We start from the raw sequence: 16189 nt of genomic DNA, 5'->3' as shown, positions 1-16189 counted from the left end.
AAGCAATAATGAGCTTCTGTAGTGATTAAAAAAGCACTTGAGCTTTCTGAAAATCCAGCCAGAAATCGTGTCTAATCAACACGGAATATAGGAGGCAGAGATTACATTGATACATTTTGCAAAGCTCACTGTTGAAAATGTATGCGAGCTGTAAACTCTGACATGCCATCCATGGTCTGTTTTATACAAATCCGGGCGGCACACAATCAGCGCCCGGGCTCGTCCCTGGCACAAAGCAATCTTGGTGTCTCTGCTCGATGACTCACAAGGAGCGCAATCACATCTATTTTGAAGAGCAATGTTGGTTTTTAACTATGTCGAGAGCTTCCAGCTTCCTTGGAGTTTTTCCTTCCTTTCGCCTCCGCTTCGCGTTTCCCCACGGCTGCGGGGCTCAGTCCGGGAGGCGGCGGGAGGCTGGCACTCGCCCCGGTCCCTGCCGCAACCCCCTTGGTGCGGCTGCCCCGGTTCAGCGGCTCAGAGCAAACCGAAGCATCCTGGCAGAGCTGAGTGCGGCCGTCCAGGCGGCCCCGGGGAAGGGTGGGGGGCTCTGCCTGGGGTGAGATGAGCAGGGATGTGCACAGGGGTACCGCTTGTGCCAGGAGTGCAACCCCCTCGGGGACCACCAACCTGCCAGCCACGGCAGCGCTCACCGGGTGGGAACACCACGGCACCCTGAATCCACATGTGCCGTTGGGAGAGGGCTCCCGGCGAGCGCGGCAGGGTGCAGAGAGCCCAGGGCACAGCTCGAGGGGGTCCGGCCACGGCCCTCCCTCACTCCCCCTGCCCTGCCCCACACCACCCAACGGCACTTGCTGTCGAGGCCAAACCGTTTGGTGGCCGAAGCGGCGTCACTGACATCAGATCCACATTACACCCAGCCCAACCATTTTCTGGCCCAGGGTCCCTTTCACTCCTGGGTTATTCGGTGCAGCTGGAGCTCCATCCCCACCCGCCAACAGCATCAGCTGCGGCTTCTTATCAGCTCTGGGTGCAATCCAGGCTGGAACCAAGTGAGAGGTTCCTGCCGATACTGGTGGAGGAAGCTTTTGGAGCTGGCAGGCCTTGTGCTGCAGCTCCCAGTGTGGAGCACCGGAGCAGCAGGTGATTTGTGCAGCAGAAGGGAAAGTGGGACCTGTCCAGAGCCACCCTGTGTGCCAGCCGGCTGCGGTCGCAGTGAGTGTCTGTCCTCTCTTCTCCTGAGTGGTTTACGGTGGCCCTTGGCAGGCACCTGCGCTGTGGCCACAGCAGGCGGGGGGTGGCCTCCTGGGCCAGCATAGTGCGGTGCACCCAGCCGCATGTGGTGGGTGCTGCCGCAGTCCTCTGCGGCTGGATGGTGCTGGGGCTGCAGCTGGTGCTTTTGTCAGCTCCTCCTGCGGCGCAAGGCGCGAGGTCCCGCAGTGAGCAGGATGGGCTGCGGTGGCATGGCTCCGCGGGCTCGCACACCGCCTGCGCTGCTTTGCTGGTACTGGGGTGAGAGCAGCATCCGTGCGGGCTGTGGCTGCTCCTGGCTGATGCAGAGCACAGGGGGTGAGGTGAGGATGCAGGCAAACAGACTCCCCAAACCCTCCCCTGCCCTGGGGCTGTCAGCTGCGGCCACTCGGAGAACAGTTCTCTGCCTTTCTTCATATTTAAAAGCTATTTTTGCACCTGGTTTTGCCTCACCAGCGTGGCCAGCCCTGGACCTGCCCTGGACCCCCTCCCGCTGCCTCCCGAAGGCACAGGGCATGGCTGCGTCAGGGACGGGCAGCTCCATCCCCAGCCTGGCACTGGTGCAGGTTTTAATTTATGTGAGGTGTTGTGAGATGCTACAGGGTAAGGAATAGCAGTAAATACTTGGGGGAATTCCTCCGTGCAATGACCCCCTGCAGCTCCGCTGCCTGCCTCCACCAGCCCACCCCTCCACCATCCCATTGCCACCGCCTCAAAGACCTGGAGAACGGGAAGAGGCCGGAGAAGCCCCCGTGGGCAGCACCAGCGCTGCCGGCCTGAGCCTGCGCCAGCAGCAGCTTCTCCACCTGCCCTGGCTCACAGAAACACCCCGCTCAGCAGCTGCTGCTCCCGGGCAGGTACCAGGGAAACCCTTCGAGCCCAGGCTGTGGCTGGGATGCCGAGACTGCAACAACAGCAAAAAAAGCCTAGTTGATAAATGTCAAAAGAAATACAGTAATCGGCTGAAAGCAATTTACCGAGCCATGTAACCGCCCTGGGCTCGCCATTTTCCTTTATTCATTTATCATGGCAAGCTCTTTGGCCAAAATACACAAAGCAGAGAAATTGTTGACATGTGGGGCCCTAGCAGAGCAAATCCTTCATCCTCCTCCCCCTCCCCACTGCACACAAACTAACTTTTTGGGAGTTGTTTATTTAAGGACTTGCAGAGCACTCAGTGCTCTTTGAACCCAAATGCCTTGGGAGCGGGGCTGCGGGGCTGGCCACCACCTTCCCTCCTCTTGCCATTGCCCAAGGCTGCGGGGAGGCCGTTTGCTGCTGTCGAGAAGTACCTGCTGGTAGTGAGGAGCTGAGCTGCGTGACGTGCTCGGGACCCCGTTCTACCTCCTCCACCCCCTAAAATGTGGTAGTAGTGGCTCGCACGGGAGTTCCCTAACTGGTCAGGGAGGGCAGATGCTGGTTTTGGAAAGTTCCTGTGTTGGCTTTTGGTCTTCTCGGTCCTGGCTAAAACAGCCATGCTGCCAGCGCTGGTTTCAGTTCTCTATCCACGAAGCCTATGGAACTGCAAAGCCTGTCTCCCCTGCCCACCCTGCACCAGTCGGTGTTGAGCTCCCTCGTGCCTTCCTGGTGGCCAAGCTGCAGGTAACTCTGCTGGCCACGGCAATGGGCAAACGCTTCTTTTGGGACGCGTGAACCCAAGGGGACACACCAACCAGGAACTGGCTGTCCCAAGGTTGCTCCTCCACATCTCATTTTGACTTTATTTTAAGCAAAAATACATGCCGAGGTTCACAGCAGGACAGCGCAGGTTTCCCTTGCGCGTGGTCCTTGCTTCTGCAGGCTGCGAGGTGCTGGGATGCAAAGGGGCTGGTGCACGAGGCGAGCAGGGCAGTCATTCCTCCCGTGCCTCAGCTTCTGCGTGGGAGCCCTTCCAGCAGCCTCCAGTCCCCCTTCCTGCTATTTTATTTTTAATCTTAGTTCACCTAATTCTGTCGCCACCCGGATGAAGAACAGCGAGGGGAGTTCCCCCCTCCCTCCAGTACAATCCAAGGTGGGGAATCGGAGCAGCCAAAGCACAGAGCTGCTCTGGAGGTCTGGCAGAGCCGCCCCTGCCCATCGCCTGAGGCGGCTGACTCCGGGCAGGGATGGCCACTGGGGTGCGTGGCAGTCCGTTCTTGCTCGAGGGGGGAGTGTGTCCATCGGGATGGCGCTTATCCAAGCAGCTCCTTGGTCTTCGCTGCCAGTAGCTTGTCCATCTCTGCTGCAGTGCTGTCTGCCATTTGCTGGATCTGTGGCAACATAGTACAAGTCTGAGTCGTATGCTAGGCGATGCCAGAGTTTAAAGGGAAAGGAGTGACTGAATCACCTCCTGAAACAAAGCCTAAAGTCTTAATAAAACCCAAAATAATGCTGGAGCAATAACTGGCTCTTCCTGGGGGCTCCCACCAGCCCTCAGTGATTCTGTGCCACTGTAGCATCCGTACAGCGAGAACAGGGACTGGTCAAAGGCTCTGAAAAGGGACGCACAACACACACTCTTGGCTGAGCTTCACAAGTGACTTGGTCAGGTCCTTATTTAACAGAGCGACTTCAGGGGAAGGCAGAGTTAGAGACCTGCTGGTGTTAGCACCAGAGAAGAGAGGGCTTATTACCTCCTGCAACCTTTCCGCTATTAGAACAAACTAGGTAATAGCAGGAGCGCAGCCTTAGTACACGCTAAGAATTCACACACCGAGTAACAGGTCTGTTTATTTCTTGTAAAAAGAAATAAATGGTGATTGTTAAAGCCCTGCCCAGGGATCAGGTCCCCTGGCAACAGGGGACGGACATGGCAAGCATGTAAACGGGACCAAAATGTGCATGCACTTACTTGAGTGAGTGCAGCTAAAGGTTGGAGCACATCAGGGGATTTTATGCACTAGTTTTACAGGACTGATTAAGATGCACTCGCTCCCAAGGTCTGAGGTATATGACGATGACCTTTCGTCATGCTGAAAAATTTGGGTACAAGCAAAATTAGACTTGAGACGCTACCTCTACAAATGCAGAAAACCATCTGTCTGCTCTGGGAGAACTGCTTCCCAACAGGATTCAGTTACAATAGCATGGCCATTTTTCCTGCTTGCACAAATGCTCTGTATATCAATGTTTATTTTTGTGAGCACACAGAGAACTGTCCCGAAGCATTTGCAATGTATCTAACTTTAGCTGTTAATAAACAAACAGCGAGAAAGTAATGGCCTGCCTTCAGAGGCATCAATTCAGCAAAACACTTAGGCTTGTGCCTGAGTTTATGCCCAAGTAATTGACTTTAGTGACATCTGCTCTTAGGGAATTAGGCATGTGCTTAAGTATTTTCCTGAATTGGAGCCAAAAAACTCCTAACAGAGATAATCTTGCTAGCCTTTTCATTAATAACAAACTGGAGCAATCCTCATTAACACCAGCTGTTTTGCAGTGGCCAGGCACTGTGTAAATAGTGCTAAAGCTATGGACGTGGGTTGTTTTGCTCCTCAAGTTCAGCTGGTTTCTGCAACAATCCCTCATAGTACGAAAGCTTTCGGGGAACATTTTTTTTTCCCTGTGTCAGCTTAGAATGGTTCATATCATAAATTTGGCTTAGAGATTGAAGCCCCAAATCTCCCAAAGAAAAAGCAAATACAACCGCCATTGTCGACTCCAAAAATTCAGCCCAGGGCCACCCATTCCCCACCAGGTTGTCAGCGCTGGTGATTTGTCAGCAAGGGCTGGAACAAATGCACCACTGAGCTGTGAAACATCATGATATTGCAGAAGGAAAAAAAAATTACCTGCTTTTCTAGCAGCCAGATGGTATCTTCAGACACTTTGTTCTTGAACTTCTTTACCTGGTTGATGCTTTTGCTTCGCACCTTTCTCAGGGCCTCCTTGGACTTGTTGGTGGACTGCTTGGCAAGCTTGGCCAGGCTCTCCCTGTGCTCTCTCGTTACTCTAGCAGTGAGGGGAAAGAAAAAACACCAAAAGAAAAAACAGCATCAGGTGTAGCACAGCCAGATTTATTTTCTGCGATGGACTTTGGGTAAATGCAGCGATCCTCTCCGCTGCAGTACCTCTCCGACTGGCCTAGACAGAGCTGCCATGCAGCACCGAGGCGGGCTGCGCTGGGACACCCAAAAGCCGCCTGTGTTAAGACAGAGCTCGCTCTGTGTGGAGGCCGTGTGTCGCAAGGGCAGAGGGACTGAACAGCTCAGGGCGTGTTTTTATCCTGCTTTGGTCCACCTGAGCGAATCAGCCACCTCTGCGCAGCATCGCCAGGGCAGCACACCTCAGTGAAGCAAGTCTTGAGCCTAGACTGGAAAGTTCCCAGCACAGCCCTGAGCTGAGGGACTTGGACTGAATCTTCCTTGGTTTATAGTTGTCACTGAAGTGCCTGAAAGTCATGCTGAAATGTTCAGACTTTCCTTTTTTCTGCTGCCAAAGCATCTGTGGGAAAAAGGGAAAATCCAGCTCCAGACCTGAGAGATGGAACTGAAAAGTGTAATCCTGCAAAGCTGGGAGGAAACCTCCGTCCCTTCCTGAAACTCGCTGTCATCTCCCTGCAACTGAAGAGCCTGAATTATATACCTGGAAGCTACAGAGCTTAGGTTTCACTCAACCTCATTCCAGCTCATCATGACCAGGCTTTTCCACCAAGATGATGTGAACGCCTGGTTTGACAAGAGGATGATGCTAGACATGGCTAGCCACAGGTAACTCGGCCCAGGAGAACTTCAGCTCCACCTTCCCCCTGATGCGGGGCCAGTTACTGCTCTGGGGCTACAAGAAAATCCTCAACTTTCCATCTCAAACTAAAAACTGCAGGTGATGAGGGAGTTTGGGCATCTGAATAAGGCACAGGAATGGCTGACGTGTCACCTCAGCTCTGGTAATGCTCCAGCACCTACAGCTGATCACTGTCAACATCAACTGCTAGTGCTTAACAATAATATTTTAATTATTTTCATGGCTATTGAAGTTTCCAGACCGCCTTGAGAATGAAAAACTCCGGTGCACACACTGAGACTTGCTAGCAAGAGAGCGCCTGTCTGCTCGCAGAAGATATTGCAAAATAAACATTTCACAGGAGTATTTAGAAATTGGCTGCAACAGCCTGGGTCACAAAAACACTGAGGCCAAGACTCTTCCTGCAGAGAGCTCAGGAAACGTGGGGTGAGGGCTCCCAGGGCAGTGCCAGCTCTGCCCCTGCGTGGGTGTGCGTTACGGGGAGGCTGTCGGGGCACGACTGGACCCTCAGCCCTTCCCGAGCTTGTGCTCAGCCCAGCAAGCCACACGCGCGCCGATACCTTCCCTCAGCAGCCAGGTCGCTCGCAGCAGATGTCTGCAGAGGCACTGGCCTCTCGCCAGTTATCTTTATTTCACGGTGCAAGAGGGAATAGGCTTCCCAGAACCGATTAGTAATTACAGGAATTTGGGATCGCTAGGAAAGCTGACAGACCTGGAGAGCAGCGACCCAGCCCCGGCATCCACGGGCCCCCCCAGCCCATCCTGCTCCCTGCTGAGGGACAGCCGGAGGGAGATGGCCAGTGAATTTCACATGTGGCGAGAGGCTTCTGGTGAGCACAGGCTCAAGCCTGGACCGAACGCCTAATTAGAAGTGAGCAGCGTTACTTGTGGTTTCCTCTGCATCCCAACATCGATGCCTTTAGGGCTTCTCGTGTTCGATCTCCCCAGCCAGAGGTCCCGCGGCACATGCGAAACCAGCAAAGCCAGCTCACAAACAGAGGTCCGGGTGAGGTCAGGTTCTCAGGCAGCTTTTTGGGGGGGCGGGGAGTCAATCCCGGCTGCTAAACTTGGAGGAGGGAGCTGGAAATCTCTCCCATCTCCTGCTGGGTGGCAAGGCAGGCCAGTCCGCAGCAGGGCTGCCTCAGCTGTGGGAGACCGAGCTCGCTGTCAGCTATTCGCCTCCCCGCTCCCGCTCAGCTTTTGCGAATTGTGCCGAGGGTATCGCTCGCCTGCTTGGGGCTGCCGAGCCTTTAAGGAAATGTTTTTGTTTATGCAGCGCTGCCAGATTTCCTATGCTTCTTGGCACGGGGTCACAGCTTTCATGCCTCCTTGTCTGTCTTTATTAACACCAATTTCTTTTTATCACTGCGCAGCGCCGTGGAGTTTCTCAGAGGGTTTTATGTTCCAGCCAGACTGTGTGTAAATTCTCAGCAATGCTACCAACAATGCCAGAAACGGACACTTTTTCAAGCAGATGCTGTTTCTGGTTAAGGAATCCATCAACACGAGCCAGGCCCATGGTTTCTAAGGACAGTTGTTTAATCCTGCCCTCAGATCTGGGACTTTTAAGCTGTTCTTAGATATGTTTTCTTTTCTGTCTAGTAACCATTGCCCCTACCCCCTCTTTAAAGTCAAAAAAAGCATGAAGTGGACCTGGGGAAGGGGTGCCAGAAGTGGGGAACAAGGACAAGGTCCCCGCCTGTCACCCCTTCTGCTCTCCCCTCGGGGAACACTGCCCTCCCCTGCAGCTCAAGGAGCAGCGGGCTCAAATCCTGCCGTGCCCTGGCAGGATCAGGACAGGGCCTGGTGACTGACATGCCAGGGCGTTCAGAAACGCACACCGCCCCACGGGTAACATCTCTTTTTCCGTTTCCCTCAGTGACCAGTGGTTTAAGCGCTGCGACCCTTGGATGCTCCTCTCCCCGCATACGGCAGGAGCAGACCCACAGCGAGCACGACGCAGGCCACGTCTTGTCTCCAACGCAAGACGTTTATGCGGGTAAGAGTAATTTCTGTATCTCAAACGCTAGGAATTTCCTGTGAATGAGAGGGATCAGTTAAAGGAAAGTAGGCTTAACTAAATACTCTGCATGCATAATTGCAGATAAACATAGGGTGCAACACATATTGCTCAACAAAAAGCATGCAAGAGATTTCTGATGATGAGCGATCCGGAGCAACTCAGCTCAGAAACAGCTTCCCCCCCCCCCCCCCCCAAATGAAATTTTTTGAGTCCTTTCTCCCCATAGTAGATATCTTTGCATATTTCTTAAAGGGCAAAGGAAAGAAAGCTTACAATGAGTCATTAAACTTTCAAATGAGTCATCTGGCTTTCAGTAAAGCATGTGTAAAAATATTACTAATTTACAAACAATATCCAGTGTAACACAATGGGTCCAAAAAAGATGAATCTAAAAATGAGGCAATACCATAAAAGACACAAGGTCAGGTCAAATTCGGCCAAGAGATCAACCAATACAAATGTTCCCATGGCTGGTTTTCTTTCTTTTTTTTTCTTTTTAAACCCTCAGAGAATACTTTTTTATACAAATAAATATTGCCTATGCAGTGCTAGCAACACAAACAGGCGAATGCCTTAGGGAGCAGAGGGGATCCTAGCAGGCAGCAGAAGTAAACACGTATGAAATGAGTGTATTTTTTCTGTTAAAACTGCAATGCAAAATCTAAACTAATAGAATAAATACTGAAAAGTAAACTCCATTTTAAAATGCTCAGTTGAAACACTCTCAAGCACTGAAGCACAGCTGGACCTGCATAAGGCAAAATATGACGCATGTGTGTCCAGCTGATAGGTCAGACTAAAAAGTGTTTTTAATAACAGGTAAGGACAATTCAGGTTTGATTTTTACTTTTACTGTGACTCCCTTCATGAAAGAACCGATTTCTGCAGAAACAATATTGTCTCTTCATTTCCGATTTGTTTGCGTATTTTGCACAGCTGCCATAATTTTGGCAATTTCACTGCATCTGTCTGTCATATATTCTTTTGTAAACATCTTTAGAGTTGGGGAAACGAAAAACTTAGAAAATTAAAAAAAAGTAGTATTATATTTTTTTTTTATATATATATATATGGTATATTCAGGGACATAATATTAAAGAGAGGCCTCTAGCAGAATTTGATTATTTCCGCCCCCCTTTGCATTAGAAGGTTTTAAAAGGTTGAAACTGTCTGCTTGTCTTTTTGATAAGTGGATGAAACTCTGAAAGACCCCGGCGTGTTACTGAAGAGCGGGTGAGCAAACAGGACTGGAGGTGCCTGTGAGGGCAGACCTGCAGGGCTCGTCTCCCAAGCCAAAAACCTCTTGAACTCAGGACTCGCTGGCCTGCCAACCAGCCAGGGAGAAAGGGGCCAGGAGCAGCAACCCTTACACACCAGAGGAACAAGGGAGCACACGAGGCAGATCTTCCCTGGGGAGAGAAGAATCGTTTTCGCTCTGCAGCACCGCAAAAGGTAGTGACAGACCATATACATTTGTTTAAAAAACAATATTTTTTTAAAGATTGGGATTTGCAGTTTTGGAGTTTCCTCCCCTGCAATTCATATTCAAGGATGACCCAAGTGCCCATTAACAATCAACCCACTGTGCAGCAACCCGGGAGCCTCAGCAATTATGAAGATAATGGTGCCCTCCTCCTCCTCTCCTGAGGAATGGGGGAAGGGCAGGGAGTACGGGGAAAAGAAAATCAGCAAATAGAATGATAATGTCATTCCCTCTCACCGACAGCAACGGAAAGCTGCAATTAGACTTCTCTGATCAAAATGCTAGATAAAATTCCATGGAATTTTTCAAGTAGGTCTAAAGCATGAGAAATACTTGGTTCATCTTTACTAAGAAGTCACCTGCTTGTAAAACGCAGCGCACATGCAAGGTGTTTGTGCGCAGAGGCAGTGTACGGAGCCGTCTTTACCCTTTGCAGGAGTTGTTCACAGCACCCCAGCGCCATGTAAGCCCAGGGCGTGAGATCACGTACATCCGCATCTGCCCAGGGTCCAAGCACCCGCAGGAACTTGTGAATTTTCCTTGCACCACCCAAACCTGGGCAGAGCAGTGCTACTGCCCCTGTTACAGGCCGTGTCTATGCTAGCGAGTTGCGCAGCACAGTACGAGCGGAGCTGCTGGGAGGTCTCGCTCCACACGAGGTCCAGCCTGGTGCCAGGAACCGTGTGCGCAGTGGGGGAGCCCTCGGTGCGCTCCCAGAGGGCACCTCTCTAGTTTCACCTGAAAGGAATCTCGTTCGCAGGCAGAGACCCCAGCATGCTGCAGCCCAAAGCACGCTAAGCACGGATCATCGGGATCGCTTCAAAAGCGCTCCCCTGATCCAAACTGAAGCACTGATGCAGTGCCACCTCCTGCCTTGTCCAAGGGCTGGGAGACACCTGTGATGGGTGAGGGAAGCGACGCTCAGTCCTCGGCCAGGAGCAGCCTGCTTTTCTATCAGCCCTATACCAAAATTGCCAGGCAGCCATCAGTTACGCAACGTGTATTACATGAGAAGAGGGAGTGGATTTTTTAGTCAAAGCTATCAATTTCCTCCCTCTTTCTTTCATCACTTCCTTTTAGTGTTCTCTGCAGCAAGGTGCTTTTCACCCCTAATACTACTGGTTCACTACTGCGTTACTGCTGCTCTACGCTGGTGTAATTCAAGGAATTCACAGCAGGGCAGCAAAGAATCAGCTCCTGAATTAAGGCAATATAGCTTCAAAAGCCTTTGGCTGTCTCTTGCAAAGTGCTGCAGCCAGTTAGGACCAAGTTTCCTCTGCAGGGGGAAGATAAAGAACAATAAGACCAACCATCAATGCCAAAATGTGGTGACTTAGAGCTCAGACACTTGGAAGAGGTTCCCAGACGCTTTTAGGGGCTCAGATTTTTTTCTAAACCTGAAATACAGCTATTTGGAAAGCAGCTGCATTGTGACATTACAGCAATCGTGCATGCTTACCCTCTGAAGGGTTGTCTTGCATGATGATGAACTCAGGCAGTCATCAATACTCACTTAGGAATTGGCACCCGAATTATTGTCCCATCCACTTCTGGGTTCAGGTTCATGCCACTCTCCCTTATAGCCTTCGTAGCTGCAGCTGTGCTCTGTAAAACAGATCAAAAGGTAAAGGGAATTAGGAAATAATCATTCCCATATGCCAGAACTCTGTCAATAGTTGGCAATCCATCTCCATGGAACATGGAAACATTTACTTCTGTTACCAGTAAGATCAGGAAGTTACATTGCTGCGGAGAGCTTTGATCAAACCGAATGGGAAACTATGGCCGTGCTCGGTATCGGGGTAGGGGGGCACGAAGCGGGGGAGAGGGGAAGGGAAGCAACAACAAAAGAAAACTGTTTTGCTTCTTTGAAACTATTTGAATGGTTTGAGGCAACGCAGAGTGAAACCGCAATAAACTCCCAAGGCATAGCCTGACTGTGGCAAAGGAGATGAAAGATTCTGAGCATTTAAAAATTCCAGTTGAATGTTTCCCACTAGAAATCACACAGTGCCAATTTAGAAACGTTAACTAACTTAACCACTTCAGCACTACAACCTAACCACATTACATCAGGGCAGTAGCAGTTGGCTGAGAAATAGCGCCTGTGCCCAGCTCTATGTTTATTTTACAGCTTATTACTTAGGATTAACTTCTCAAAACTCCACCACTGCTGGCTGACACTCTGCTCTGCTTAAAAGGTGGGGTGCGCAGGTTTGCCTGGTAACTGCAAGGTGATTAAAAGGCGTCCTTCCCCATCCCAGGGCGCTGGTGTACCTTTACAGAGCGTCAGGCTTTACAGTTAAATCAGGGTTTTGCCGGGAGCTCCCGCAGCGCTCTGCCAGCTTGCTTCGTTCTTGACGTTGACAATAACAAGACCGAGCGAGTCTGTATTCTTGTGGCACTCGCGTGGCATTTCCTACAAGGCACATTGCTATTTCTGATACTCTTTCCCATCATTAACTTTAGCTCCAGGCTGCTGCAGTAGACTGTATTTATGAAGTTCAGCTTTTGTCAACTGAGGCACAAACTAAAGCTCTGCATATTTGTTTAGGTCTCCAACGCGTGACATCACTGAATGAAATGAATGCTCTGCTAGTGTTTTGTAAGACATAACTGCTGTCCTCTAGAACACAGCAAGGACAGAGAAAATGTAACCAAGATGATCTCAGCATGTTAGGAATGTAAACGTGTTATTCTATGGACAGTGCTTGCTCTATAGGAAAGAAATGCTCAGTAACAGCTGTGTTGTTTAACATACACATTGGAGGAGATAGAGGAAGGGGAAAATATTGCAATATTGTCTCCATCCTCTTGCAGCCCATGAAATAAATAGCCGTGCTTAAAAAACATAATCTTGTTTGGTTTTATAACTCTCGGGCAAACAGAATTTGGCCCTGCAAGTCGTCCTCTATGATTATTTTCTTTCCCAGACTCTTCAGGCATTTTTATTTGCTTTTCAATGCCGTGAAGTACTGACTATATGCTGTAAATAATGACATCAAGTAAATGTGTCTGTAATGGTTTTAAAAAGTCCAATCTATCCATGGAACAGTTATGGTACAAAACAACTGCATTGAGAGAAATAGTTCTAGCTCTAGTTCAAATGAAAAATGGTCCTTTGGCTCAGAAAACAAAGGTAGGCAATGCTATATACTGTGACATTTCATTTCTCACATGCCCATTTCTCAGCCTGAGCTCCTGCTTGGCCACAGGCTAAGTCATGGAGCGACTTCCCCGGCCCTCTCAGCTCCGGTGCTCCAAGGGACCTCGGCGCACTCGCTGATGAGGGGCCTTCATTCTTCAAAGCCATTATACATGCTGGATACACTTTAAGAAACACTTAGGCATCAAGTGCCTTACACTGACCTCCTCTGAGACTTTGCTGACTTAATTAATTAGGGAAAGCCTTTACAAAATAAATAGAGATAAGCTTTGGCACACCTCCAGACCTGGAGCGGGATGAATAGCTAACCTTGCGCTCGCTACTGCTCCTATCTGCACGGCTGCCCGGCTCTATCTGTGTGAGCCCGCTGCAGGGGACCACTAGTGCTTGATCCTGAGGTGGGATTCAGATTTGCTGCCTCATTTAGGGGCAAGTCTAACTAAGGCTCCTGCAGAAAATTAAGGGAACTCTGCTCTCCCAGAGGATAGGTCAAAGCATCTAATTCGGGTTCTGACCTGCAGGCGCTGCCAAGGGAGGAGCTCGCTAACCTCAGCAGTGCCCGAGCCAGGCCCTGTGACAGCACTTAGCACGGGCCCAGCTTAGTCCTCCCTACCAGGGAGGCTTTTCAGAAGCTCGTAGGCTACATCAGCAGCTTCTTCCATGAGCTCTCAGGCGGTGTCACCGGCCCTGGCGATAAGTAAGGAAGTTTTAGAGGAGTTTGATGGTGTCCCCAGCACAAATACAGACTATTCCAACTGCACGTCTGGTTCTGCGCATGGCCATGCCTTCATAAGGAACTGAAATGACATAAATACAACGGGGCAGATGCAGCATTGCTTCCACGTGTGTAATTCAGGTGAACCAGAGGAGAGCGTGTGTGCGCTCAAGACTACTGGGTGCCTTAAAAGCATGGGAAATGGGGAGACCTGGCAGGGCACAGTTAGTCCAGGCATCCCGTCTGCGACACGCTCAGCACCGCCTTTCAACCAAGCTCTTGCAGATCCAACTGACGGGAAACCAGTCCCCGAAGCAAACCCCTCATACTGTGGCATTTATCGGATACGACCCTGGGAGCAATCACAGCCTGACGGGCAGCGTGTAACTCTTCGTCTGACCCTGTGCCGCTGCACGCGAGATGCTCTGTGCACCAGGCAGGGCTGGCGAGTCGCTCGCCCCGTGCAGTCGGCAGCAAAATACCGCTTCTGTTTTGTGTCAGCGGCGAAGCGACACGCAGCCCAGCCAGAGCTCTCAGCCCTGCCAGGTTTGACTGATTTTGTCTAAATGTTCCTTTGCTCAGCATCAACCTGTTTGTTCCCGTGGTAATTATCTCCCCTCGCAATGCCTTCGGTAATGTGTCCTTACCTCTGGAAAATCGGTCATGTTCACTATAATGAGCTGCGGTGACTTCTGTGAGATCTGCCCCAGCTGGTTCAGCGGAAACTTCCCATCTTTTGTCATCACGATTATGTGATCAAGGGCCCCTCAAAAGAACAAAACACAGGGGAGTTTCAGTATGATACAGCAGTTCACAGCAATGCTGAAGAAAAACGCGTACGCAGTGTCCCAGTTCCCTTCTGGTATGCAAAATATAGATGCTACAACAGAAAAAAACCCACGTTTATTCAGACTTCCAGTGCTGTTGGTGTTCATGCATCTCCTGTGGTACCTGCAAGCTAAATATTTCAACACTACTCTAACGCACAAAAACATGAAAACAAAACCCATTTGGTTTTGTTACTAGAATAGGAAAACTAAGCAAGATTGTTAAGAATTAAAACAAAATTGTTATTTTTTAATTCTTAGAACTTAAAATCAAAATGTTGTTATAAAAATCAAGACAACTATTGTCTTTAACTTAGCAGTGTTCTCTTAAACCCCTCATTTTCTTTTTCCAAGTCCCAAGAGAAGGTATTGTGCACTGCCTAATTTAAAGTATTCAGTTTCTCCCTGAGCTACTCTTAATCTGCTCTCTCATTTCTGCTGCAAAATGTTAACAGGCCAAAAGGCACATGGGACAAGAGGTACTTTATCAGTGCAATTAAAAAAATACCTATGGTTAAAATAAATAGTTAAGAGACTGAGCTACGCTTTCCAACTCCATTAAAGATTGAAGTGCCCCTGCCAGAGCTGGGGTGGTGAATGATTCAAATTTGGTCATTGTTTGATGTTATATTTTATCCCTGAAACTTGATACTACTTACAAATACGTATGTTCAGAGTGTTATAGTGACTGTAGCTTAGTCAAATATATTCACATTTCTTCCTAAAACACAAAATTCACTAAGTGAACAAGGCTTGTAAAGGTCACTAACCACCAAGACGCACAGCAAAAAAAGTTTGTATACGCCAGACACCAGCCTGATGGCAATTTCCAAAAGGCTAATTTAATGGCAATTGGATTTTTCCTGCCCTACTGCACCATTAGCTGACAACCTGCTTCTTCATCACATCTGCAAACAGTTCAGTTAGACACTTTTGACATCTCCCACTTACAAAAGCTATTTCCAGGAAGCTATTAACAAAAATGGATTCTTCCTGGTCAAGCTCAGGGTGAAGAAAGCCTTTAGTTGGGGACATCAAGGTTGTAGTAATTGGGTGCCCAGTGAATAACTCAATAAAAAGAAAATCAATTTTGAAAAAAAAAATCAGAGTTCTCCATTACTAGGATTGGTATCCTTATTTACAGGCAACAGAGCATCATACAAGAAAGTAACCAACCTGGTGAGGTTCTAACACTGAGGTTTCTGCTGAAATCTTCTTTCAGAGCTTCTACCACTGCCTGCATGTCTTCATTGGTTTCCTCCAAATTGATAATATCCTCGACTAGGGCAGCACTGATATTCACTCTGGCTTGACTCTGCCCTTTACCTTTAGCTGCAGATTACACATAAAATTAATTTCTATTTCTGACAACAGTTAGTTGTTGCATTAGAAAGCAGAAAGAAGATATTAAAACCCCTGTTAGACTCGGAACTGAGTCTAAGATAAACCAAAGTAACTGTATTTTTTAATGAGTAAATAGCCCAGCGCTTGAGCACATAAGCCAAAATATATTTGTAGGTCACGCTGTGTGCACTGACTCCAGCCTGGACTCTGACGATTGCTACCTACTGCCCCAGCGCAGCAGCAGCGCCACGCCGTACCTCTCCCACGGGAAGGGCTGAGCTTTCCTGTACACGGCAACACCGTCAGGCAAACCAGCTCCTCCAGAGCTGTGTTCTGCCTAAGTCAGATCAATACTGGTACATGAGACAAAAGTGATAAGAAGAGGAATTCTGGCAACATACAGAGGGGTTGCAAACACTAGGAAAAAGCCTGCCGCCTTTACCTTTTTTGGTAGCTAGCTGTCTGGTCAGCAGCATCTGATGGACACACTGCCTGCAGCCATCCAGGAGCAGGGCCGGGCAGCCTGCAGGAGCCTGCGGCAGCCCCCGTATCATTGTGAACGAAGAACGACAAAGCAGGGAAGGCAGATGACGGAAGCATCTTAGTGCCATAGCCATCGCTTACAGCTCTTCTCTAACTCACCTGGAAAAGAGAAAAGGCAGGTGGTCCACCCGGCATGCTAAAAAGAAACAGATTCAGG

General features: G+C 49.5%; 1 protein-coding gene and 1 long non-coding RNA gene across 3 annotated transcripts in view; one reads left to right on the top strand and one right to left on the bottom strand.

Moving 5' to 3' along the window:
• Positions 1-1061: 1061 nt before the first annotated feature.
• Positions 1062-10971, top strand: LOC127023568 (uncharacterized). Its single transcript, XR_007767460.1, has 3 exons — positions 1062-1173; positions 7811-7930; positions 9145-10971. It is a non-coding gene; the product is annotated as an uncharacterized LOC127023568 (long non-coding RNA).
• Positions 2908-16189, bottom strand: part of MRRF (mitochondrial ribosome recycling factor) — a 14586-nt gene continuing 1304 nt past the window's right edge. For both annotated transcript variants that reach the window (XM_050907727.1, XM_050907726.1), the window contains exons 2-7: positions 15932-16131; positions 15322-15477; positions 13966-14084; positions 10951-11042; positions 4980-5139; positions 2908-3458 (exon numbers count right to left, since the gene is read on the bottom strand). In XM_050907727.1, coding sequence (XP_050763684.1) covers positions 3381-3458; positions 4980-5139; positions 10951-11042; positions 13966-14084; positions 15322-15477; positions 15932-16106 — 780 coding nt within the window. In that variant the 5' untranslated portion in view covers positions 16107-16131 and the 3' untranslated portion in view covers positions 2908-3380. The remainder of the gene's footprint in view (positions 3459-4979; positions 5140-10950; positions 11043-13965; positions 14085-15321; positions 15478-15931; positions 16132-16189) is intronic.

Source organism: Gymnogyps californianus, chromosome 18, assembly GCF_018139145.2.
Source record: "Gymnogyps californianus isolate 813 chromosome 18, ASM1813914v2, whole genome shotgun sequence".
In the NCBI taxonomy this organism is placed as follows: domain Eukaryota; kingdom Metazoa; phylum Chordata; class Aves; order Accipitriformes; family Cathartidae; genus Gymnogyps; species Gymnogyps californianus.
This window is presented reverse-complemented; position numbering and strand designations above follow the sequence as displayed.